At 32.6% G+C, this 27,164-nt stretch overlaps 1 protein-coding gene across 3 annotated transcripts in view; it reads left to right on the forward strand.

Moving 5' to 3' along the window:
* Nucleotides 1-27,002, forward strand: part of LOC130895199 (irregular chiasm C-roughest protein-like) — a 201,851-nt gene extending 174,849 nt beyond the window's left edge. For all 3 annotated transcript variants that reach the window (XM_057802385.1, XM_057802384.1, XM_057802386.1), the window contains 9 exons: nucleotides 9,339-9,593; nucleotides 10,506-10,684; nucleotides 13,197-13,476; nucleotides 13,533-13,784; nucleotides 15,827-16,120; nucleotides 17,166-17,285; nucleotides 18,456-18,718; nucleotides 20,229-20,502; nucleotides 20,586-27,002. In XM_057802385.1, the coding sequence (XP_057658368.1) occupies nucleotides 9,339-9,593; nucleotides 10,506-10,684; nucleotides 13,197-13,476; nucleotides 13,533-13,784; nucleotides 15,827-16,120; nucleotides 17,166-17,285; nucleotides 18,456-18,718; nucleotides 20,229-20,502; nucleotides 20,586-20,872 (2,204 nt within the window). In that variant the 3' untranslated portion in view covers nucleotides 20,873-27,002. The remainder of the gene's footprint in view (nucleotides 1-9,338; nucleotides 9,594-10,505; nucleotides 10,685-13,196; nucleotides 13,477-13,532; nucleotides 13,785-15,826; nucleotides 16,121-17,165; nucleotides 17,286-18,455; nucleotides 18,719-20,228; nucleotides 20,503-20,585) is intronic.
* Nucleotides 27,003-27,164: the final 162 nt, after the last annotated feature.

Raw genomic sequence — 27,164 nt, forward strand, 5'->3', positions numbered from 1 at the left:
TCTCGCTGGTACACAATAGAAGAAAGCTGATCGATTGACCAGTCGAATTTGCCATAGTCGTTTCAGGTGGATCCAAGTTCCATTACATTCAAGTTTTGTAAAATTTAGCATTCTAAATATGTGACACTTTTATCTGAAAAAAAAACGGTTCATATTCTTGGTTGCTATCATTGTTTCTAGGTAGAATTTTTTCCAACCATTAGATTAGATATTTCTTTGATATCCGTCTTCATAGAAAGAATCGTCAAACTCCTCAAAATAGCCATCAACTGCCGAAATCACCACTTTATTATTGGAATATCTTTTGTCTTCATGAAACAACACTTTCTTTGTAATCTTTTGCGGCCGTTTTTGTTCAATTTTTTCGCTCAAACGTTGCAATAAGTTCGCATAATACTCGCCGTTAATAGTTTTTTCTTTATCAAGATAGTCAATGAAAAATATCCCACTTCACAAAAAACCGACGCCATAACCTTGCAGATGGAACGGTCTTTGTCTTCTTTGGACCCGGTTCTCCCTCTTCAGTTCATTATTTTGATGGTTCGTTTGTCTCGGCTGTCAAGTGATGCACTCATGGTTATGGAATTGTTTCATTGTGAGCACCCATCTTGCTCACAGCTTTCTCATATCCAAATTTTTAATTAATATGTGATGTACGGCACTTTTCTAAATACCTACTATGTCTGCTAGCTCGTGCACTTTCAGTCTACAATCATCCAGTACCGCTTTTTGTATTTTCATCAACATTTCTGGAGTCGTCACCTCATTTAGTCAACCACTGAGATGCTGGTCATACAATTTCGTGTAAGCTCTGCTACCCATTATCGAGTTTTTTGTCGCCGCGACCAGCGACAAAAAGACACGTGCATAAAAGAGGCCTATGGGTATAGTAGCATTGTAGGCGCAGCAAATTTTTCGCTACGTATAGCAACAGCGAATTATTATGATAAATTATTTTGTCTACCAGTGCAATCGAATTCCCTATAGAAAACTCGTGAGGAGTTTAAACAATTCTCTTGACTCCACCTCTGTTTAACGGTAATCCAATACATTATATAATTATTTTTGTATACGCCCCATAACTATAATTAGTAATAACACTGATAACAGTAACGATACAATGTTATGATAAAAGCACTCTGTTATACTATTTACAGTCGTGTTGCATTAAAATATTTCCCAGGTGACACAAATCAATGTGATTTATCGATCCGTGGTGGCAATATATGAATTTACGTTTTTTTTTCTCTACCAATGTCCTCGTGGATGATATATACATGTTAATATTATCATGAATAATTTATATTTCAACGCAAATAACAGAAATTACAATAAACAAACAAAATTTGAGAACCATAATGGTTATTCTAACCTAATTCACTGTGAACAATCAATTTTCATATCCTGCGGTACTTCTAACAGATTTTCTAATTATTTCACAACACCCGCTATACACTCAGCTATGCAAGTCTTCTTTTGACGGAACCGAAGCGAGCGCGCACCATCCACACTCTCGAACTTGCCTTTTCTCGTATAGGAGACGACATTAGTGCTAGCCATCCACACTTTCCATTTATTCCTTGTTTACGTTGTCACTTTCTTTAAAACGCTCTCGAAAACCCGATATGGACACGGGGCGACTGAAAGCGAGCGCACCATCCACACTCTCGAACTTGCGTTTTCTAGTGTAGCTCATGAAAAGTATTAATAAAGATTTGTTGTCAGCTTGGAGATGTATTTCTCCAGCATAAGAAAATTTAAGACCTACTCAATAAGCTGTACATGTAGAAATAGGCTGGCTTCACTTTCCGACTCCTACAGGCTTTCGATACGGCAAGTGGGAAAGACATCAGTGTTAGTCATCCACACTTTCGATTTATTCTCTGTTCACGTCGTCACTTTCTTTAAAACGCGCCCGGAAAACCGATATGAACGCAAGGCGAGTGAAAGCGATCCACACTCTCGAACTTGCGTATTTTTGACTTTTTGTAAATCATCATTAGTTTGTATGTCTTCCCAAGTTACCGTTGACCATATATTTTCCTGAAGATATTTTCTCATATTGTCAGTTTAACCTCTTCTTTTTCTGTAATCGTGTCTTTGTTTTAAATGTAAATGCTGGCATCACCTTTCAAAATACAAGTATAGTACAGTAGAAAATATTCTAAAATATGTAAAAATGACTTGAATAAATCACGATGTTATTCACCTTTCGACAAACTTAGTCAAATATTAGTTTTTTCTGTTGCAACTTTAAAAAGGACGTGCTAAAGCCGTTTAACCCAAAGTTAATATTTATACTTAACACACCTATACAAATTGATAGATCTAGCATTAATTCCTTAAGAAATAAGGACGCTGGGGCAAAAGTTATTTTCTTAGAAATTTTCGGATTGCAGGTGTCAATGGCTGTGTTTATTTTAGAAATCATAGTGCTCTAATTAGTATAGCACGAGTTGAAGTTTGCACAAAAAATTATTATTATGTGTCAAACGATTGCGATGCTTCGAACTCGTTTTCGAAGTAAACTTCTTGTACTGTTTACTTTACGTTTTTTTTTCGGTTTGAAATTATTTCGTTTACAAAAAATGATTCAAATTAACACTGGTAAAAAAATTCATAACATAGTAGAATGAATTTATTTATTTAAATACGGGAATGACCAGAAGAAAATTATAATATGTAAGCTTTGTTAACTAACGTATAAAAAATAAAAAAAATATCTATTTGTAACAGAATTTATTGTTTTCTTTCATGGGTTTTTTATAACCAATAGAAAACACCCATCCTTGTTGATTCCTGTTGCTGGCAGACCAATCTGTAGAGAATTTTGTGCTGTACATTTTTTTTTCGAGCACTTTTTTTCGAATTCCTCGTAGTTTTGCAGTTATTCGTGATTCAAAATATTTTTGAGAGCTTAAACAAATTTTATGATGGAAATTTTGAGGTGATGAAAAAATTGAAACCTTTTTACAGTATTTGAAATAATAAGAAACTATCTCTAACAAATTTTATTGTTTTCTTTAATGAGTCTTTTATAACCAACAGAAACCACCCATCCTTGTTGAATCCTGTTGCCTTTGGTATCGAATTTCCATGGTTCTAGTATATGAACCCATTTTACGGTGAAAAATTTGAGGCTAGGAAAAAATGCTTGCAGACCAATCTGTAGAGAATTTTGTGCTGTACATTTTTTGTTCGAGCACTTTTTTTCGAATTCCTCGTAGTTTTGCAGTTATTCGTGAGTTAAAATATTTTTGAGAGTTTAAACAAATTTTATAATGGAAATTTTGAGGTGATGAAAAAATTGAAACCTTTTTACAGTATTTGAAATAATAAGAAACTATCTCTAACAAATTTTATTGTTTTCTTTCATGAGTCTTTTATAACCAACAGAAACCACCCATCCTTGTTGAATCCTGTTGCCTTTGGTACCGAATTTCCATGGTTCTAGTATATGAACCCATTTTACGGTGAAAAATTTGAGGCTAGGAAAAAATGCTTGCAGACCAATCTGTAGAGAATTTTGTGCTGTACATTTTTTGTTCGAGCACTTTTTTTCGAATTCCTCGTAGTTTTGCAGTTATTCGTGAGTTAAAATATTTTTGAGAGTTTAAACAAATTTTATAATGGAAATTTTGAGGTGATGAAAAAATTGAAACCTTTTTACAGTATTTGAAATGATAAGAAACTATCTCTAACAAATTTTATTGTTTTCTTTCATGATTCTTTTATAACCAACAGAAACCACCCATCCTTGTTGAATCATGTTGCCTTTGGTACCGAATTTCCATGGTTCTAGTATATGAACCCATTTTACGGTGAAAAATTTGAGGCTAGGAAAAAATGCTTGCAGACCAATCTGTAGAGAATTTTGTGCTGTACATTTTTTGTTCGAGCACTTTTTTTCGAATTCCTCGTAGTTTTGCAGTTATTCGTGAATTAAAATATTTTTGAGAGTTTAAACAAATTTTATAATGGAAATTTTGAGGTGATGAAAAAATTGAAACCTTTTTACAGTATTTGAAATAATAAGAAACTATCTCTAACAAATTTTATTGTTTTCTTTCATGAGTCTTTTATAACCAACAGAAACCACCCATCCTTGTTGAATCCTGTTGCCTTTGGTACCGAATTTCCATGGTTCTAGTATATGAACCCATTTTACGGTGAAAAATTTGAGGCTATGAAAAAATGCTTGCAGACCAATCTGTAGAGAATTTTGTGCTGTACATTTTTTGTTCGAGCACTTTTTTTTCGAATTCCTCGTAGTTTTGCAGTTATTCGTGAGTTAAAATATTTTTGAGAGTTTAAACAAATTTTATAATGGAAATTTTGAGGTGATGAAAAAATTGAAACCTTTTTACAGTATTTGAAATAATAAGAAACTATCTCTAACAAATTTTATTGTTTTCTTTCATGATTCTTTTATAACCAACAGAAACCACCCATCCTTGTTGAATCCTGTTGCCTTTGGTACCGAATTTCCATGGTTCTAGTATATGAACCCATTTTACGGTGAAAAATTTGAGGCTAGGAAAAATGCTTGTAGAGAATCTGTAGAGAATTTTGTGCTATACATTTTTTGTTCCAGCACTATTTTTCGAATTCCTCGTAGTTTTGCAGTTATTCGTGAATCAAAATATTTTTGAGAGTTTAAACAAATTTTATTTATTAACTATACTATACTATACTTTTTACAGTATTTAAAATAATAAGAAACTATCTTTTATAACCAACAGAAACCACCCATCCTTGTTGAATCCTGTTGTCTTTGGTATCGAATTTACATGATTCTAGTATCTTGGTGAAACCTTCCACACATATGGTCGCTGAGAGTTCCCAAAATCTCGGGAAAAAATGATGAATGGCAGCTTAAAACATGAAATTTTAATAAGATTCCATATCCAATGGATTCATAGAAATCTAAAAGTTCATTACATTGATAAATGAAACACTGGAAAGGGTAGTGGAACAAGAAATAGGGGAAGGTTTTAGACAAGGAAAATCAACAGTAGATGTGATACATACTATGAAACAAGTGATAGAAAGAAGCCATTTGTATTCAAATGCTATTTATCGACTTCAAACAAGCATTCGACAGTCTAGAAATGACGATAATTATGAAGGACATGGAAAAACTACAAGTACCCTAAAATGAATACGATTGGTGAAAATTTTAGAGCAACGATAATAGAAACAGAAACAGAAGAAATAAATAAATAGACTTTCCTAGAAATTATATGCAAATAAACATCAAACGAGTTCCGCTATTTAAAAAAAAAAGTGAAAGACGCCACTAAAAAGCGCCGCGCGAATTCGCCGAATGTATGAAATTCCTTAGTAGCTGGACAGGCCCGGTCTAGGGAATTTGTTCGAAACAGTAGTTTCTGTAATTGGTTCCCAATAATGATCATCTTGAATCATCAATTCAGCTAGCACTGGAATTGTAGAGCAAGAAATAGATGTAAATCTACGAATTACTCATTCAAATTTCTTTTTTTATTCTGAAGTAGTTTTATCATTAAAAGTTAAATATCAGAAAAATTGGGAACCTACTTATTCATCATTTCGTTGAGGATGGGCAGCTCAATGTTCAACATAGGACAGAAGCAAATGGTTGAGAGTTTAAAAGTTAAACCACAAGTGACTAGTTTTGAAAAACTAATAACGTTTATTCTGAGAGAAAGCATATTTTCAAATAAGGGGTAATGAATCTTTTCCTTGGAACGGATCCTATAAAATTATTTAAGGCAGCTTGACGTGTGCAAGAAATTGCATGCAAGTGAAAATATTTCATAGAGCGTAATGAACTAAAAAAGGGGTCAGTGAATAACTAGCTGCGAGATTGTGCATGAAACAATCAGCTGAAGTTGATCTGCGCATGGTATTGATCAAGAAATTTTGCGTGTTGCATTGCTTTGCAAGTTGTATTGCATCATGTCAAGCGGCCTTTAGTAAATTATATTGAAAACGAAATTTATAGTGATAAGAAACCTAAAAATTGAATTAGAGATTTAATAGAAACTCTGAATTTTGAAAACTGTACTAATAATAATATTCACTCGCAACATTTCACTCAAAGGAGAATTTAAAAGAGGGGAAAAGCTTCATTATCCCAATTTCTCAAAGCTACGAGAAAAACGTCAATAAAAAACCTTCTTTCCTTCATTACTGTCTCCATTTTATATACTTCAACATTTTTTTATATATTTTAGAAATGATGGCGTACCTCTTCACCAACTCACAACTCATTTTGTTTTCACGACGACATTTTCTGATTACCGGTTATTATACTTCAGCTAATATAAAGTAAAACAACGTTGCCACATCGTTATATTCTTAACAAATTTATCATATTTAATATTGCAATAATTTGTTTTCGCCATTTGCGTTCATTTTTTGTTTTAAATTTTCTCGTTTGCCGATAGTCCCGTCTATATAGACAAAATTCTCTTAGAAATAATTATTTTGAAAATCTCCAACGATCCTATGTGTGCGAAACACAACGAAAAGATATTAGTGGCAAATGTCAAAATACGAGGTTTTTTGAATTTTTCTCGAAAACGGTAAGTTTCATCAAAAAAAAAAACTAAACCAAAGTTATAGATCTTAAAATTCTCTACAAAAATGATCTTCATATTTTTTTTCTAAGAGTTACCATTCCTGAGACATCGCGATTTTAAGAGTCACGTTATAAATGTTATGCAGACATTTCCACACCACTTGTGAGGATAATTTGAAGGAATAATACCTGTTCTAGATATTACCTTGTTATTGATATTGCTGTTGATTCTTTGGTTAACTATTGTTTTGATTTCTTTAGATTCATACTCTTGAAAGTATACATCAACAGTAATATTTTCTTTGATTTCTTCGTCTTCGATTCTATTCAGCTGGATATTTGGACAAGATTGACCTTGACAATTGGTACACGCTGGAGCAACCCGATTTTTTACGGCCACATTTGATACTTTTTTGCAATAGCAAAAAATAGTGTCGAGGAGTTTGTTCTAAATCAAATTTAAAGATAGGAACATCTTGTGTATCCATCCAATATACATGACTGAAATACTGTTTCCAAACAAAAATAAATTACCTCTTTAGAAACTATCCAACAAAGGCACTTCTTTTAAGTTACGTTCAATTTGTCTTAAATGTATATTCAGTTCGAGTATAAAAGAAATTGCATATTCTCCAACAACAACAATTTCCTGGTAAATTAGATTTTCCATACCAAAAATCTCGGTAATTGCCAGATCATAAACTATGAATTTTAAATTCAACGATGGAAAGGAGAATAATGGAAGCTATCCATCCCAGTTCGTTGAATATGAAAATGTACATCATTCCTTATATTCTGAACTAGAGTATATTTACATATTAACGAAATAAATGATAACGAAATTGATAAATAAAGTTCTTCAATGAATTTAAAATTGATTCAGTACTTTGTTTTTATATAGAAACGATTTTATTCTTATTCCGTTGATGAAATTTCCTAATCAAAACTCAATTATTATTATTTGAATTGCTCTGCTTTTTTACTTGAGTATGTTTTATATTAATTCAGAATTTTCATTTACTCCCACAAATATTTTAATGTGCAATGACCCGGTTTCAGTTAATTTAAATTTTGAGGTTAGGAGAAATGCTTGCAGACCAATTTATAGAGAATTTTGTGCTGTACATTTTTTGTGCAAACACATTTTTCGATTTCCTCATAGTTCTCGAGTTATTCGCGATTCAAAATATTTTTGAGTGTATAAACCCATTTAGAGGTGAAAATTTTGAGGTTAGAAAAAATGCTTTCAGATCAATCTGTAGACAATTTTGTGCTGTACATTTTTCGTTCTGGCACTTTTTTTTCCTCATTGCTTTCTAGTTATTATCGTTTCAAATTTATTTTTGGAGTTTCAAGTCTAAATTTCTAAAATCCGTGCCCGTAATTTTGTTAATAATTGCTAGACGTATTCAGTATCCCTCATAATATAGAAAATCAAAACCGCCCAATTCAATTTAAGGTCTTAGCTCAAAATGCCTAATTTGGCTGTACTACTTAAAATCATCCAACGAATATCTACAACTACAATTCTTAACAGGGTTTTACAGCTTAAGCACTCACGACATTAAAATAAACAATAGTTAAATAATGGAATAAGCAATACAAGCTGTTAATCGCATTCTTAATGAGACTACGGCGTTAATAAATTATATACTCCAGTAGAAATCCAATGAAATCAATTAATTTGAATGAAGACAACCAATCAGTACATCACACTGAGAACAGATCCCATGGGATGTTTGCACTCTATCACGTTGCCTTGGATACAGCATATCGATTTATTTTGATTTTAACTTTTCAAATATTCAATATTTCAAAATGTCACGATTTGATTATAAAACAAACGATAATAGTAATGAAATTATAGATTCGAACAAACCAAAAAATACCGTTTATAGTAAAAAATTTGTTTGGAAAGCATTTCTGGACTTCTGCAGTGATAAATTGGATGGAAATTGAACGGCCGAAGAATTGGCGTTGATTTTAAAGGATTGGGTTGTGAACATAATACAGAATTTAGAGAAGCAATGGTCAAAACCACGTGGAACCTAACAAGTAAGCTGTTACAAGAAAAATATTAGAGAGAAATGAAAATTTCTATTTCAACAAGCGTGAGCTACCGACAAAACAGATTCCTGCAAAAGGAAACAAAGTTCTACAGTATTAAGTTTCGTAGAAATAACGAAAATGATAAATTTAAGAAAAATACCCCTGAAGAGCTGCAACTGAAATTCTATCACATAGCTGTGGTAGAATTAGCTCGGCGAGGGGTGAAACTGCTGCTTGCTTGACTGACTTTTTCTGAATCGAATCAAACAACGATAGATCTGTAACAAATCGAGTTGAATATAACTTTGTATTCAGAAAGTCAGAAAGCTGAGGTGGTTCAAGAATGTGTACTAAAAGCAAATTTTCGATTGGAAACAATGATAGCAACGTTTGTCCTGTTAAAAAGGGGACCAAAAAATCACTAATCACTGTAATAGATCGACCGCGGTTAGTCCATTGGTCAATGGTCGTACCAGTTCAATAAAACCCTACTTAGGTATTGACAAGAACATCATAATCAAATGATAAACAACATGCGTAATTGATATACATCTTCATCAGTTCAACATTTTGTTTCTGACACTTGTTGCCATCGACGACGCTCTGTTTCCCAGCAACAAGCTTTATAAATCTCTTATAAAATTGTTTCGAACAATTATCAATGTCTTTGGGTAAAATTTATTAACATTCTTTAGATATTTTTAATTTTTTTCTCTCATTTCAGGTGATTACTCACTTGAGATATCACCAGTGATGTTAGATGACGATGCGAAATACGAATGTCAAGTATCCACTGGAGCCCAAGGTCAAATGGGAATCAGATCTCATTTTGCTAAGTTGACGGTATTAGTTCCACCAGATCCTCCGAAAATAATTCAAGGTGATTATCTTGTTACCACGGAAGATAGAGAAATTGAATTGGAATGTATCAGTCACGGCGGCAAGCCTGCGGCTGAAATTACGTGGATTGATGGCTTAGGTAAATGCTTTGTTATTAATGATAATAAATTGGACATATATATTTATTATGACAGATTATAGTTACGTTCCTCCTGATTAACGAATACTTGTTTTATTCCCAACATCATTGAAGTTTCTGGAGCAACCGAATAAGTCACTTGGTTTTTTTTATATAACTAGTAGCGTGTCCTGCTATTCAAGAAGTTTATCACTGGATACTGTAGATGATAGGATGATATATCGGCAGGTGATGCTACATCTGGTATTGGTACGTTGATTAGATCACAATTCTTCAACGATAAAACATCCAGTAATTCAAAGTACTGGTTATAAGTTGAAGAAACATTATAACTGCGCTTTCTTATACGAATGTTGTCTTCTCTTTAACTCATCACCCATTAAAACTTTATAAAGATATTTATTGGTGCGTTGGTTAATCCCACTACACTATATCCCACCCAAGTTCGTTAACGTTTTGTAAAGTATTTTAATCATTATAGTGTTTAGAAGGCACTAAAAAACGTTTCATAAAAATTAGAATTGAAGAACAAGAGCTAATTACCGCCTGGGAAAAATTGATATATCATCAGCAACATGGATATTTGGTGTCACCACTTTTATCAGAAGGTTATTACGAGATCCAAGAATTTCCTACCTCAACTCATAACAATAAAACAAGCAGCTGAGACCACGTAAAGCTAATTCATTTATCAGCTATATGGCCTACCATAGGGAATTATATAGATATACCCTTTTCTTTGTATAATCAATTAAACCCAACGTTGTTGGGTTCTTTAAGCGCAATTTTGTTTTTAATAATCCTCCACTTTCAAAATTGAATTCACCCGCGATTGCTAAGAAGATACCAACAGCACAAGTTGGCGAAACGTTATTTGTTACACTAAATTAGAAATATTTTATCTTTTTCCAGGAAACGTTATGTCTGATGGCATAGAAAATATAGTAGAAAAGCTCTCAGACGGCAAAAGATTTACTGCGAAATCAATATTGAAATTAACACCAAGAAAAGTTCATCATAATACCACTTTTACTTGTCAAGCACAGAACACCGCCGAAAGGACGCATAGATCGGCGAAATTGAAATTAGAGGTTAGTACAATAAATTTGTGTAATTTATACCATTTTTCTGTTAAAACCTTGTAGTAATAAGAATGGATATTCACTTAATAATATTTGATAATGATCCCAAACCAAGAGTTTTGACCATTACTGCAAATTAGCTATGAATAGGTAATTGTTCAGCGAATTGTTTTGGTTTTTCAGCCACTCTATATCTAAAAGATATTTTATGTGTCCAAAATATCCATTCTGTGGACTTTTGCTAAAATGGACACGACTTTCAAAAAGTAGATACTCTGCTTTCTACTTGTCCTCTAACATGCCTATTGTCTCAAATTAATACTAACCTTCCACTAGTTTAAAGCCGTTTTTGCTCATCACATGAAGTTCCTTAAACTTTTTAGCTAGTTATCAATCTTTCGATTGTCTTAAGACTAGATTATTTTTTCAGTAAGACTGCATCAGATCCTTCAGCGTTCAATTCGTTGTTGATCTAACATCTTTCTAGACCACAATAGGGTTCTAATCTAAAATTTCGAGTCGCTGGCCCTTTTTCAATTTAATCGATTTGTTTGTCACTACTTTTTGGCTTTATCAATCCTCACGTATTGGTCCTAGACTTATTAGAGGTGTGCTAAATATGTTGTTAAAGGTTGTAGTGACGCAAGTCAACATAACCTACAAATTCGAAACTGTAACATTAATTGAATACTTCTGGTTAATTTGTTTTTATTGTTTATATCTATACAGTTTAAAATTGTTTATTATCAATGGATCACATTGTATATGATGAAAATTATTTGTTTTGTCATATCACAAATCCTATCTGAATTGTTATGATTTCTTCGTTCATACAATCAATTCCACGGATGAGAATAGAAAAATGGGAATTTATGAAAACGAATTAATCAGAATAAATACATAAACTGACACCCATTATCTACGCATTTATAGATTGCCGAATTCAACCGTGAAATTGTTTCGAAAACTGCAATTGTCGGATTTACATACATCAACTGACGAAATTTATTATCAAAAAGTTTGTTCAATGGAATGCAATTCGTTTGAATTATTACGCTTTTTCCAAAACTTGTGAAATAAAAATCGTTGAATAAATGGATCAAATATTGAAAGAATTATTCATTATCAGATATTTGAGATTGAAAATTCGATATTATGGTTTTGGTTTACCTTCAGTCTCCGAAGACGATAAATTGGTTTTTTCGAAACGCGTGTCAGACAGTGTAGAGTGCTGGTGTAGTGGTAGTATGAACAGTGTGTTCAGTATGCTTCTACAATGTGATTCATAAACAAGTGAATGAAGTTTTAGATACTTAAATAGATATTCCTCTGTTAGGAGGTGTTTTGATTTAAAATACAAACATTGTATGTGCTCGTTTCATTGAAGCTATTGGATACAAGCATATTAAAATGTGTGCTAAAGAGGAATTATTCACTTCCTAGATTCTGCGCAACTGGTGGAATTGTTATTTAATAGAATTTTTTGATTCCACGATACTTTTTACATGGTTTGTACGAAAAGTCTCCGAAGTAACAAAGAAAAAAGTCATTTTTAACACAGCTTTATTAATTTCACCTAAATTCTTGTATTTTTGTAACTGATTTTTCAATGGTTTTCTAACTTTAGTAGTTTCGTGCCATCCTCTCGGGAGGTCGACCAAGAGGTGTTCTTGAAGTTGGTTTTTCATCGTTTGTCCATTTACCTCATGGATCTTTTATCGTTCAGTCGATTTGCTCTCTCAAATATCGTAGTCTCTATCTCGTTTATCATACTAAATTCTAAATTTTCGGATCTGCTCTTGTAGTTTCGCTTCTATTTCATCTCTTGAGCTCACTCCTCAATGTTTTCATCTATCCTGCCCTCCTCTACCCTGTTATGTCCACACGAGTTTCCCCTGCATAGGTTTTACGATTTTTTTTCCATATATGAGGTCTAGCAAATAGCCAGAGATTCTTGAGGCCTTATTTGTAAGTTTTTGGCACGTGATCTTGGCTGGGGTTGTCGCAGCAGCTAGTTTACATCTCGTAGGCTCTTGAGATATTACCATTGATTCTGGTTTTTCTTCAGATATCGACATATTAAGGATCTGCGCTGTTGTTTGTATTGCAAACGCTGTATTCTTTTGTCAGTTAATTATAACCCTTGGGTTTGGTAATGTTTTGAAGAAAAGGCGACTGGAGACATGGTAAAAATTGAAGGGATTCAAGGAAAATTTAGTATAGAGCAGGACAAAGTGCACTTAAATGCAAGATTAAATCCATAAAAAGTCGGGCAGCTAAATCTATGTGATACGATTTTTAGTACTGCCTTTTCTTTACTTTGGTTGTTTGTTTTCAAGTCAATTCAAGTAACAATAAAGAGATTCCAAGCAAATATACATAATAAATTACGAACGAAATGGACCTGCAACAACCTGAAGTAATCATCATCTTCATTAAGTTAACAAAGCCCTAGCACCTTAGTGAAATTCAATTAATAAAAGAATAATCTGAGTTCTAAATGATTGATTTCTATTTATAGGTTAAATATGCTCCAAAAGTTTCGGTGTCTGTTCTTTCGGGATTGGGTTCCAACGGACGTATACCAGAAGGATCGGAAGTTAGATTGGGTTGTAAAGCTGATGCTAATCCATCCGACGTTACTTATAGATGGTTCTTAAACGACGAACCAGTTCTGGGTGATTTCAATACAGAAATGATTCTTCATAATGTCACTAGAAAACACCACGACGCTATAGTGAAATGCGAAGTTCATAACGCAGTCGGAAAAAGCTCGGAAAGTCAAACCCTAGATATTAGCTGTAAGTTATTTAAAAACTCATGCGATTATTCCTTTTTTTAAATGTTTTATTTGTAGATGGTCCCCAGTTTCGTACTAGGCCGAAGTCGGTGCAAGCTGATTTGGGCTCAAGTGTTACTTTATCTTGTGACGTTGACGGTAATCCTGTTCCTGATATTTCTTGGTTTCACGAAGATCAGCATAAAATTGTTAGTACCAGTCCAAATTTGACGTTGCGGATAGATCAAACCACCGCGGGAAGATACTATTGCAAAGGGAAAGTACCGGGATTTTTAGAAATTGGCGCTGAAGCAACCGTTTATCTAAAAGGTGAGTTTTTATTAGAAATTCAATGGAGGATTGTAGCAAAAGAGAGTCCAATAACTCTTCTTTAATGTCTTCTTGCGAACACAGCCCTTGCTCCTTGCCTCCGCATCCGTCAGTTCAGAATCAAGGAGATCTAACGAATTCTTGCAATAATTCAAAGGGTTTGTTGAAAGTGCTTTCAATTGTGTCATGAGAAACTTCAGGAATGCCTTCAACAGTGATGTTCCGATCTTTGAGCAGTTCACTTCTACTCTTCTGGACAATCTAGACGGAAACCGGTGGTCTTCCACCATTCACGAACATGCTCTCAATCAGTTCGCCAAGGATCTCCATGTTTTGTAGCTTCCTTACGTGAATAAATCGGAATGCTGATTAAACCTCGTACTAGTTAGGAGCGGCGATCAACACTTCCGTTTCCGATGGATTCCAACCGAATACTAAGTGATGTAGCAAATCACCCCAATTATTTTTCAGTTTTCTTCCTATCCTAAAAACAGGAACACATCCTTTAGTTATTGTTCCGTAACGTGATTATTAGACAAAACTCTTATTTCTTATATTGTTTGTCCTACATTCAAATAAATCAAAGTAATATAACTGTCCTCGTATGACTCCTAAAAATCTGGAAAATAATGAACATTCAATTTTCGTTGTTCCATCATGCAATAAACCAGATCCTGACTCTTGATCCAAAAAATTACCTTGAATTTTAGAGGTACCATTTGAATCCCATGGTAAATAAGAAAATCAAATTCACATGTTTTGTTCTGATTTGACGTATACCCATTTCTGGTATAATTTCCTTAGGATCAGGCGAAAAACGATTAACTTTTCTTGGAAATCCTGGACTTGGATTTAAGTTTTTTACGTCTGCAATATCTGCAAGAACCATCACCTTTGTTGTGTTATTTTCAAGCTAATATACACATTCCAAGGTCAAAGCTCCAACGAAAAAAAGGTCGTATCAAAACTGAAAACAATTTTTTAAAGTATAAGGGAGAAATGAAAAACATCCATCATAACAGTGCCTAATAGGATATATAATAGTTATTCATAAAGACCTGTCCACACTCAGAGGAGTCTCCCAAAGGAGAAAGGAAAGTCGATTTTTCGAAATGCTCACACTTATGGAAGTTTATCGACGAGGAAAGGAAATTGCCTACCTATACCTTGCCCCTTGAGGTCGAATCCTCTTCCAATTTAAGGAAAAAACGTCTATTATTGCTTTTTTTATTATAAACCGTGTTTTCACCTTTTCCTTTTATTTTTATAAGTCTTTTAGTTCATTATAATAAGCAGCAGTTGCCACAACACACAATTGATAATCTAGCTTTACCTTATATACAAATATTCAAACCATTTCATGGCTATTACCACGGCTAATACCACGACAAATATTGAATTAGATCTCTCAAGAAATTGAGGTATATCGATATCAACATCCCTAATTGTTCGCAATTGAAAAGAGAGGGTTGTAAGCACTGACTAGTTTCGACGTTATTACGTCTCATCAGAGTGGTTTAACAACCTCTCGTTTGGATCCTCCCTTCCATTTGCGAACCACTGCGATAATATATTATACATTTTGATGGTATACGAAGTGTATTTAATATATCAGAACGATTTCGAATATTCACTTCTAAAAGTTATTTCAAAATTAAGTATTTCGAAAATCATTACTCAGTGGCTAAAATCGTCTTCTTTCAATTACGAGCCACCAGGGACCATTTATATTGACAAAAAGGTAAACATCAAGCTCTTCGGAAAATATGTAATACAATATCCGTCGAGGTATAAGCCAGGGAAGTAGTTGTTTTACCTATTTACTCCGAATTATATAAATTCGATATAATATAAGAGTATATATTACATATTTTTTTTGATATATTGGACGCTCATCGTTTATCCTAATATTTTATTATTCACCATTATATGATTACCAAAAAGTACTCGGTCCAGCTAATCGCAAAATGTAATTTAGCTGTTATATTCTAATGGGTAATAGTCTAGACTGTAAGTTAATTTAGCTATGACTTTTATTTCAGGTCCTCCATCTATAATAAGCCACAAAACCCAATTCGGAATCGAGGGAGATAACGTTAGAGTGGAATGCACGGCTTTTTCAATTCCGGCACCAGAGAGAGTTGTATGGACGTTCAATGGACGTGAAGTGGATATCAACGATCAAGACTATTCGATACTAGAAGATCCTCTACCGGAGGGTATCAAATCGACGCTTATCATTCGAGAATCACAGGAGAAACATTTTGGGATGTACAATTGCAGTGTTTCTAACCCGTACGGAAGCGACGTTGTCGAAATTAGTCTAATGCCCCAAAGTAAGTCAGAAATTTTCATATTTAAAAATTATATCAATCAAATAAACTTCTCGACAAAATTGACGCACTTTTAAAGAAAATGTTTTAGTCTAAAACGACTGTCAAAACAAGATTATGTTACTACTAACTTAAATAACAACTGTCAATGGCAAACAAGGTCCAAGAAAAGTACGATATTTACTCACGTTTTGAGCTCACCAACTTCATTGAATTGAAATTAGTGGCTGAAGATTATGTGGAATTTTCGTTTTTCGTGGAAAAACTGTATAATGTATTTTTCACTACTATAAGTATCGGCTAAAATAAAGTTCTGTAACGTTTCTCGGGTAAAGGGTTCATGGTTAAAGCTAATCCCACACTCAATACTTTATTACGCCTTTCATTGCACTAATTACAATACTACAAACAATATAATAACCAAAACTGTACTAAGATATAATTTTTTTGTCGGCCGGCTTGTATTAGTCGTAACAAATTTTCAATAATTCGAGAACATTGTAGAAAGTTTCTAGAAATGTGTGTTTCTAGAAAAGTGTCTAGAAATAGTGCGTGCAATATTCGGTACTTAAAAATACCTTTTATAATCTTTACTACATTAAATTACAAACAAAGCCGTTAGATGACGCTAAACTATAATTTCCTCTACATTATGTTATGACCGGCGTTGTTAACTGGCATGCAGCTGCGTACTCGTCACATTATAGTTTCCATTTCGAAAACTATGATCGGATTAAACCGATCACGATCTGAATGTTCGAAAACTAACTCGGATCACGTTCATTGTTGAGTAAATGCAATATGCGAATGGGTTATTCAATTTATCTATGTTTTTTTTGTACTTCAAATGTTATTTATCACCCTTAGATAGCTGTTTATTATTAATTCTCATAAGCAGCATCATTGACTGTTATCTACGGGTTATAGTTTCCCATTAGATGGCGTGTGGCTGTCTACCCGTACCCCAATACTTTTACAATACAACATATTTTATGAATCTTGTTGTATTTCAATTAATTTATAAATCGATTTTTTTGTTGCGTTTCAGAGAGTTTTCCAATGTTGATTATCATCATTGGAGTTGCTGGAGCCATCATCGTCATAATAATAATCATAATGATTATATTCCTTTGTCAAAGGCAGAACAATAAGAAACAATCCCCAGAAAGTAAGTCGGTTTTTGTAAACTACGTTTCGGTTATAATACAACATCTGACGATAAAATATACCTGAAATATCAACGTGAATAAAATATTAAGATAAATAGCGAGCTTCCAGCTGATATACATGTCCTGGTAGCTTTGCAAGAAGTCTTTATTTAGGATATAGATCTAAATCCTCAGTTATAAGAAATATCATTGGACCTAGGGTCGTTTTGTATGTAGGCGTCTCATAAAACTGCCCAAAATCTCCATGTTTACGTCCTTCTATTAATCAGAAAATCCCATCGTTGTTACTCAGGATTTTTCTGCTTCTTGTCCAACAAGGTGATAAACGAAAATTCCATTCCATGTTTTGCTATTATGTTTAAGGGTGACCATTATCCTCAGTGTCTCACCCATCGTTCAAGGCACTTCTCCCTCTGGACTATTAACATTCCTGGTATGCAGAATCTCTGAACTCACCTTATTTTGATGGTAAATTTAAGAACCAACACATTAAACAACTGCTGCTTCGTTAGTGCAGGTTCTTTCCTTCCTCTGGACTGTTCCTGCTAAGAGTAATCTGTCTAACCTAACCAACGCACTTATCAAGCATTTAGTAGAACAAGTTCACACAACGTTATCACATGACACCTTCTATTTCTTCTTCTTTTTAGTCATAATTGAGAACAAAGATAAATAATGTTTCTATATAATCTCTATATTTGCGTATGCGTTGAGAGATTCTCAATAGAATTCCAACAATTTTGAACGCTTAGCTTCTGTTTGACATCGATTTTTCTTAATATCTTGCAATTGTCTTCATTTCATTCAACTTTCCTTTTTTAAACCTTTATCTCTTCCATATTTGGACTGAATTGCCTGCCTCTTCATTTTTCATTAAAGATCGTAACCTACATCATTTTCTTTTCGGTTTTTCTTAGACCATTTTCTTTACGATTCTTTCTAAATTGGCTCTGAAACTGACCAAATTCACGAAATAAATTTAATTGAAACAAATTTGAATGTTACAAGATCTTATTTATCGTCATATGTTGTATTCAGAGAGTTTGCCTTCGGCGTGCACGTTTCGGTAACCAAATTATCATCTTCAAAGGTTAAAATTGAAGTTTACCTTTGAAGACATAAGACCTGATCAAGTTGTGTTCAAGATATTGATTCTACCGATGTTTCAGGAGACGTGAATACGATGGAGAAACAATGTAAGGAATCAGATAGAAGTTCAAATATTTCTGATCTGAAATTAGACTTGAGGACGGGATCTTCTAACAGTAATGTTCATTGCGATATGGATTATATACCGGGCGCGGAATCGGAAACTGGTAGTGAATCGGTTATAACTAGAATTGGTGTACCTTTAGCCGGACCTGTTAACGTTCCCGGACAGGATATGTACAGATATTCAGCCGATTATACAGAACCGAGTTTTCCACCAAAGGTAAAAAAAAATTATATCAAATATTATATATAGAATAGTCTAATACTTTCTAATTTATTCACTTACTGTTGATCTTAAAAATCAATATTCACTATATATTCTTTTATATTCTTATATATATACAACACCCAACAAAAACTAAATGATGTACACTGTTTAATATTTGAAATACAAGTTGACTAAAGAGAAAGTTCACATTTTAGAAATTTGAAGAAAAGTAAAAAGTTTGTTAAAAAAATATTACTTTCATATTATTACCCCCACAGGAAAAGTCCATGGGTGTTAAATCGGGACTGCGGGGAGGCCAATTTATGTCACATTTCCTAGAAGTCAATTTGCCACGACAACTTCCACAAGCTAGTGTTGGACATTTGTATAGTTGCTACGTCCTGCTGGAATCATGTTCTTTGGCTATAATCATTAAAGTTTTACCGTTCAGGCACGAAGATGTCATCTAATATCTGCACAAACGATCTAAATTTACTGTAATTTTACTTATTGACGTGTTAATTAAGATGAAAATGCGCTTAATCCGAATACAAGATGTTGGTAAACGCTAGAAAGCACTCAATAATTTGGTTCACGAGGCCTCTGTCCAGGTTTCAATTCTGGCATCAACTAAATTTTATGGACGTTTACGTTTCCGAAAAGACAAATCAGCCTCATCACGAATAGAATGAGTAACACTGTCCACCATTCTAGAAGACTTCGGACACCTGGATTTGGGTTTATCCAGTGTTGATCTCCTCTCTTCTGAACGATGTCAATCGCTCAAATTGGCGAAAACTTGATTTTGACACAGTCATAGCCAGTCAAACATAGTCAGTTGAAACAGCAAGCAATTTCTGACGATTCCGATCACTTTAATTGAAGAAAACTCGATTTTGAAACAGTTAAAACTAGTCAGACATAGTCAATTATAGTACCAAGCGGTTAATAACGATGCCAATCGCTACATTTGGAGAAAACTTGATTTTAATACAGTCCGAATCAGTCAGAAAGAGTTAGTCATAACAGAAAGCAATTTCTGACTATTCCAATCAATCCAATTGGAGGAAACTCGATTTTGGCACAGTTAAAACTTGTCAGATATAGTCAACTGGAGTAGCAAGCAATTTTGACGATGCCAATCGCTCCAATTGTAAAAAATTTTATTCTGTTTAAATCAGAGCTACTCTTACATAGCCAATTAGAGTACCAAGCAATTTCTGACGATTCCAATCACCCCAATTGAAGAAAACTCCATTTTGACACAGTTAAAACTAGTCGATTCCAATCGCTGCATTTGGAGAGAACTTGATTTCAATACAGTCAGAATGAGTCAGACATAGTCAATCTTAACATCAAGCAATTTCTGATGATGCCATCGCTCCAATTGAAGAAGACTTGATAAAACTTGATTTTGACACAGTTGAAACAGTAAGACGTCATGTAGCAATTCCACTAAAGATCTTTGCTTTTTGCCCGTTACGTTGCATGATATTTCGTAATAACATCATTACTTTTTCAGGATGGTCAAAATAACAACGGTTATGTACCGTACGTGGATTATTCAAGAGATTATAATCCGCCTATAATGCAACCTCCTATTACGTCTTCTGTCGATCCAACCAGAGAGACTCTTCAATCAACTCGTCTTCAATTAAACTCCCTCCAAAATCACCAGCTTCCCGTTTTAGGATCTGGTTTACCATTGAACGATTTATCTGATCTTCATTTATCGCATCAGGGAATACCTAATGGAGGTTTACCTTCCATAGATCCACGATTCAGTGCGACGTACGGTAAGAATTTAATATTTAAATAATTTCCTCGGCTGTTGAATTGATATATTTATATAATTTTATATTATAAAAATTCGTTTTAGGTAATCCCTATTTGAGAAATCCGAGCGTCGGTCTTCCGACGCCGAATACGGCGAATCCTTCGGCGACGCCGGCGCCTCCGCCATATTCCAGAGATAATTCCAGACTAATTAGTTCTAGTGCCATGATAACTGCTAGTGCCAACGTGGTAAATACCGTAGTGGCCAACGGGGCGAACGGGTCGTTGCCGCAAGTAACTCGATTACCGAACTCTCCTACGAGTCAATATATAGTTCCAAATTCGAATATGGCCACGCTCAAAAGAGGAACAATGGCCACTCACGTGTAGTGTAGTACTTTTCTCCGGAAATGTGTTGTAGGCGAAGAAATTTATCAAAAAAAACATTGAATGGGGAAAGTAAACACTGAAATCGTTTCATATTTCGACGTTTCTTTCATATTTTGTAAAAACCAATCAAATATACCATCAATATATACTGAAATATACAGTGAGATCGATTCACAATCGATATCTTCGTAGTAGAAACTTCTTGTTATGTTTCGTATGTACTTGACATTTCATATTTTTTTGCTCAATAAACGTTTATTTTCGGCATCTACTTGTATAAATGGAAACTAGTAACTTAACCCCAGCTCTAACGATCAAAAGTTTATCTAAATGGTGTTATTATCAGGGATATGTATACATACATAACCTCAAATACGTCAACCCTTCGAAACTTTCGAATTTACTAATTACTATTTCAGCAAAAGTTGCATTTCTATGAGGAAAACAGAAACTTAACCTCACTTTTAATGATCAAAAGTATGTTCTCAATCAGGGATATCGGTTTATATAACCTCAAATATGTTTGCAACTCTTCTAAACATTTCGAAATTATTCAAATATTGTATTTTATCGAATATATTCGACGTTTCCTTTTTTTGGAAATATTTTCATTCACAAGCGTTCATCTTCAACAGCAGCATGTCTGTAACGAAACTGAACCTCATTATTAACGATCAACGGTATGTTGCATTTCTGTAAAGAAAACAGAAAAATAACCTCCCTTTTTACAATCAACGGTATGTTTTAAGTGAGCGACATAATTTCCTAAGCCCTTCGAAACTTTCTAAATTTTGTACTTTCTCAAATATACTCGACGTTTTGTGATTTCTTTTAGAATTATTCGTTCTAAATCGTTCATTTTCAACAACAGCTGTATCTCTATAACTTAACCTCACTTTTAACGATCAACAGAATGTTCTTAGTAGCGTCATAATCAGGGATAACTGTTTAAATAACCTCAAATATGTTCACAACTTTTCGAGATTATTCCAATATTGTATTTTCTCGAATATATTCGACGTTTCGTTTTTTCTTTGGTTTTTTTCATTCAAGAAGCGTTCATCTTCAACAGCAGCATGACTGTAACGAAACTTAACCTCACTTTTAAACGTCGTCATAATCATGGATGTGTCTAAATATAACTTCAAATATCTTCAAAACTTTCTAAAGTTAGTGATATTTTCGGTTTATCTTTCACAAATCGTTCGTTGTAATCTGTTCACGATCGCACTGTATATGAAATATAATTTCCGATTAATGTTAAAGCTTAACGATCAGTGATTACTTTTGCGTTCATATTTTTAATTAAAAAAAAATAGAGTTTTCGGGGTGATGTTAAAATATAAGTGAATTTATAAAAAGACTGAATATTAATAAATTTCTCTTTAGAAAATAATAAATTAAAAAGAAAAACTGTTCATATTTGGATTAATACCCAAACGGAACGCAACTTTACTAGACAATTAAATTAATTGAAACAAATGGTCGATTAAAACTTAATCAGAAAAGTAAAACAAAATTGCTTTGTGAAATTTGATGGAGTTTACACGCTGTTTTTCTTATTTTTCAATCTACATAAAAAATGTGACAACACTGTTGAAACTTTCAATAGCTTTTGATGAATAATTATCGTTCCCTGTGGTAATTCTAAGAATAAAACAATTTTTTGTTGTGTGTCATCTGCTAGTGATTTTTTTGCTCTGTTTTATAAGTCTATGAATAAAACAGATTTTTTTATTTTATGTCATCTGTCATTGGAGATTTTTCGTTCTGTTAGTTATAATCATTGATAACTAATTATTGTGATTGATGCTAGACAAAGTGTTGACTCCATCAAATGATAGGAATGCATATTTTTCATTATTTAGGGAGTAATTTTTAATTTAAATTGCTTGAAATATTATGCATTCTTAGACAAAACAATTACCAATCATGTACATATCAAAATTAGTCTTTTTAGACTGGTTTTATATCGAAGGTCAATTCTTTATTCAAGATTTCAAAGATTTCATCAATCTAGTAGTGTCTTGGAACTAGATATATTTTTGTGAAACTTCCAAAACCATTTGGTCTCAAACTAACTTTTCAACTTTATGATTATTTAATGAAATTCAAGTAGGTAATGGGAAATTTTTGAAAAAAATTAGCACAATCCATTCTATTTGATACTTGCTCAGAAATATAAAACTGATCATTCTCCGTCCAACTTTCTGAAAATATAGGCTATGTTAATATCTGATTTCCTATCAGAGAAATTGAAGATTTAAAATATGCGAGTGAAAGAAGAAGAAATGTAATCAGAGACAAATTCTTCTTCTCGTCTTTGTGTTTTTCGTTATTTTTGCTTGTGAAAAAGAAGAAATCCACAAATCTGTCAGGCAAAAGCATTTACAAGGTCAAATTGAATGTCATTATATGTGTTTGGTATAGAGCGCGCCCGTATTCTTTAGATTTTGGAGCATTTGTGTTTATGCACGCTCGACACGCAAGTGATTTATTCGATTAGGACTTTCTAAGATGTGGAAAACTATAAGTAATTTTCCAAATTTACAATAATGATCATAGAAAAGGTGATAAATCTGCGAAAGTGGAAAAAACACGTTTTCATGCAGTTGATGGACAAGTACAAAATACAAACTTGGGGAAAATAAAAAATGTTTTCGTTTGATTGTGTTACAGGCCATAATTGAAGCTTATACACTTTCTGAGAAATTAACAGCTTTCTTAAACAATCTATTCAGTGAAATACTGTTTCAATGTCGAATTGAATGGATTGTGTTTAATAATAAAATGTTCACCATTTTTGAAAAGAATGTTAGACAAAAAAGTTGCAAGTATTCTTAAAAAAATTCACATTTTCAATAATTTTTTCAGTCCTCTCTTCAATAACCATATTACCAACGAATTTTGAACGTTTTACTTTTATAAATTATACAGGATGTTTTTAAATTTATTAAAAAATATCAGAAGAATTATTTCTTATTGACACTTATTTATGAAAATATAGTACGTAGGAAAGGAATTCAAAGCCTAATTCATAGGTAATTACCATGGAAACCATATATGTAATATTCCTATATGAACAGTTGGTATGGGTATAAAAAACTTTATTGTTACAAAAAACACAATTTACAATTTTTTAAGCGAATGAACTTAATTAATTTCACGATTGAATTAACAAAATTCATTGAATGAATTAGATTCATTATTTTGATGTTTATAATATTCATATTTATACTAAAAAAATGCTGACCGTTGTTTATGTAATTTGATCTTTATGCGTTTTACTTTTTAGAACGTTCTGGATTTTTTTCACATAACTAGAGTTGTAATTTCGTCCCTATATAACTTCAGCGAAATATTGAAAAAAAATATCAAATATACGCAAATCACAAAATTTTTACTCACAAAAATCCGTAAAAAAAATATTTACCACCAACTTGAATTATTGGCGATAAAACTTTCAGTAGATTGGGGTTAATGGTTATACTATATCTAAAAGCTTGAATTTAGAAACACCCTGTATACTGATATGTTCATCTTTTAGTTATTAATATTCGTTTTTTTTCAAATTGTTATCCTAACAATATAATCCGAAGTGTTTTTCTGTTATAAATTTGAAATATATATATATATATTTATAAATACCAAAGATATTTTTTGTATAGTAAATTCTAATAAATGTATATTTTTGAAAAGTCGATTCAACGATAAATCACATCATAGGAGAAGACGTTGGCCTACATTGTAACATTTATTTTAATTATTTTAAGTGCAATTTCGTATTTTTTGTACTTAAAAATCATATTTAATAACAATGTCTTATCACAGAGAATTTTAACAGATTAAAATTTTTCTTTATTGATAGAATATCACGCGTTATCCATTTTAAACCGAGTCCATTAAATTTTTTCTTCATTTTCATGCAAATAGTTCAGAAAACGTGATGGTCATTAAAACAACACGAAAGGCTAATAGAATGTACTCGTGCTCATGAGTGTTTATATAACAGACAGTAAGCTGGATACAAGAAAACTTAAATTTGACAGATTATAGGGAATCATTTTCCCATTGGAAAATTCCATGACAAGAACTGGTGATTAACTTCCTGATCTAATCGACAATCAAGTTTTTTTATTGAATGTTAAGTCAGTGCTCAATAAAGAAAAGATCATATAAACCCCGTTTCATTCATCTATGTTCAAAAATTCGTCTAGATCTATTTAGTTCCTTTTAAAATATTTTATAGCCACCCGCCAACGCCGTGTCAAATTTCGTTTTGTATATATTTCTTTACACATTTGATACAGTAAAATAAATATATAACTTGTTATAAATAATTCCAAATCGTTGATTCGTGTTCAAATTTCATTATATACATGCACCTTTAAGGTTATGTTTACTAGCGAACCAGCGTCATATTCGTGTTCATTCTATACATCGCTCAACTAACTAATTTTGGGAAAAAATTTAATTTGTTATTAACATTTTAGTTTTTTCATATAACCTAAAAATACTGAAGCAATCTCAACGCACTCATTTACACATAAACTCAAATAATTTTTCACATTATTTGAAGTCATTTAAGAAGCCTGCGTGTTTTAGTAAAAAACTTTCATGTTTATTAGAGAAACTATGATATTAAAATAGTTTTTTTATTTGCATATTAGCAAATGCTATTTCAAGATCTAAATATTTAAAAAATATAATTTGGTTTATTTGTTAAGCTAGAATGAAATTGTAAAATAGCAGAAATTAAATATACAGATAGTATTTTCGTCAGGTAACGAGTAATTTAGTCGAGTAGTTAATATTCTATAATCGTTTTTGTTCACACGAAATTGAATAAAACCATAATGCCTTCAAATACTCACTAACAAACTTAAACTCAAAAACATTTTGGTATTTGTTTTCTAAACTGATGCACTCCACTGAGCATAATGTGTTCAAACTTTAGTGGCAGTTTAGTTATTAGCTTGGAGGGGGGCTGTAGTCAAAAATACTGGATATTAGCTCTGTACTCATGAAAGATTCGATAGATACTTTAAGAAGATACTACCGAAATATTTGCCGTTTTGAAAATAACGTCATCATTTTTTTGCGTTTCATTTCTATAAATATTAACAATAATTTGTTTGTGCTCGTCCTTCTTATGCGGCTCGCCCCGCTTTTGCGGCTTTTTATTTGTAGTATTTCATGCTACAACTGATTTGGACCAATAATGATGCTGCGTTTCGCCCGGGTTGTTCACGTGCTGATCACACCCTGATCATCGTTTTAGTTAACTATTTTTTTTTTCGATAAATAGACTTTAGCCGTTTCTGAACTAGGCTTTAGTGACGTGACATCGTACAGACACCATAACACTTGACGTTATAGTTTGCACACTTAATCCTATTTCATACGCAATTTCCACTTGATAATACATAACCTCAAACAGAAATACACACAAACAGAGTAGCTAGGAATAAAATAAAAACTAGTTTATATTTTAATTTATAATTAAAAACAAAGAGAAATTAATATTATCACATTTTGTTTTTTTCTATAACGAATTTATGCACATACGTAGAATTGTCAAGTCTTCTTGAATGACGTTGATGTTTGTAAAAAGTTTTTGAGGTTATGTGTTAAGAAATGTATAAAATAGGAGTGTTTCGTTTTGCAAAAAATTATGCCATGTATTCTAAGAGACGTTGATAAGACTTATTCGATAAATTTGTAATATTCTCTGTTTTAAACATTGTCCCATATTCGTTTTTTGCTCAGTAATTGTAGATTATCATTTATGTATAATTGTATATCTATAATTTGTGTTAAATGTATATTTTTTGTAAGATATTACGATAATTTCATAACAAGAATAGTTTTTTATTTACTAACTTTTTGTTATAACGAATCGACCGAATGAAACTTATCAGATTTTCTTATTTTATTCGTTCGATTTATTTCCAAGTGAATTAAATATAGTATTGTTTAGCTCAAAACTATGTAAATATATATATCTGCGGAAAAGTTTTCTATTCTAATAGAAAATCATGTTACTATTATGTAAAAAGTTTTTTAAATCTTGACAAATAGCAATATTTATAAAATTTGTGATTGTAAAATAAACATGCCTATTACAATTTTCTCGTATTTTTTCTTTTGAATATCTTCCCTATCTATCCTTCAGAATAGCTTGAATTACACGAGTCCAAGCCTTTTGTATAAACAAAAGAAACAGCAACATTTATATTGGCATAAATCATGAAGCCGGTCCCGTTCTAAAATATTATCGAAGCTAAAGTTT

This window comes from Diorhabda carinulata, chromosome 6 (assembly GCF_026250575.1).
Source record: "Diorhabda carinulata isolate Delta chromosome 6, icDioCari1.1, whole genome shotgun sequence".
NCBI classification, from domain to species: domain Eukaryota; kingdom Metazoa; phylum Arthropoda; class Insecta; order Coleoptera; family Chrysomelidae; genus Diorhabda; species Diorhabda carinulata.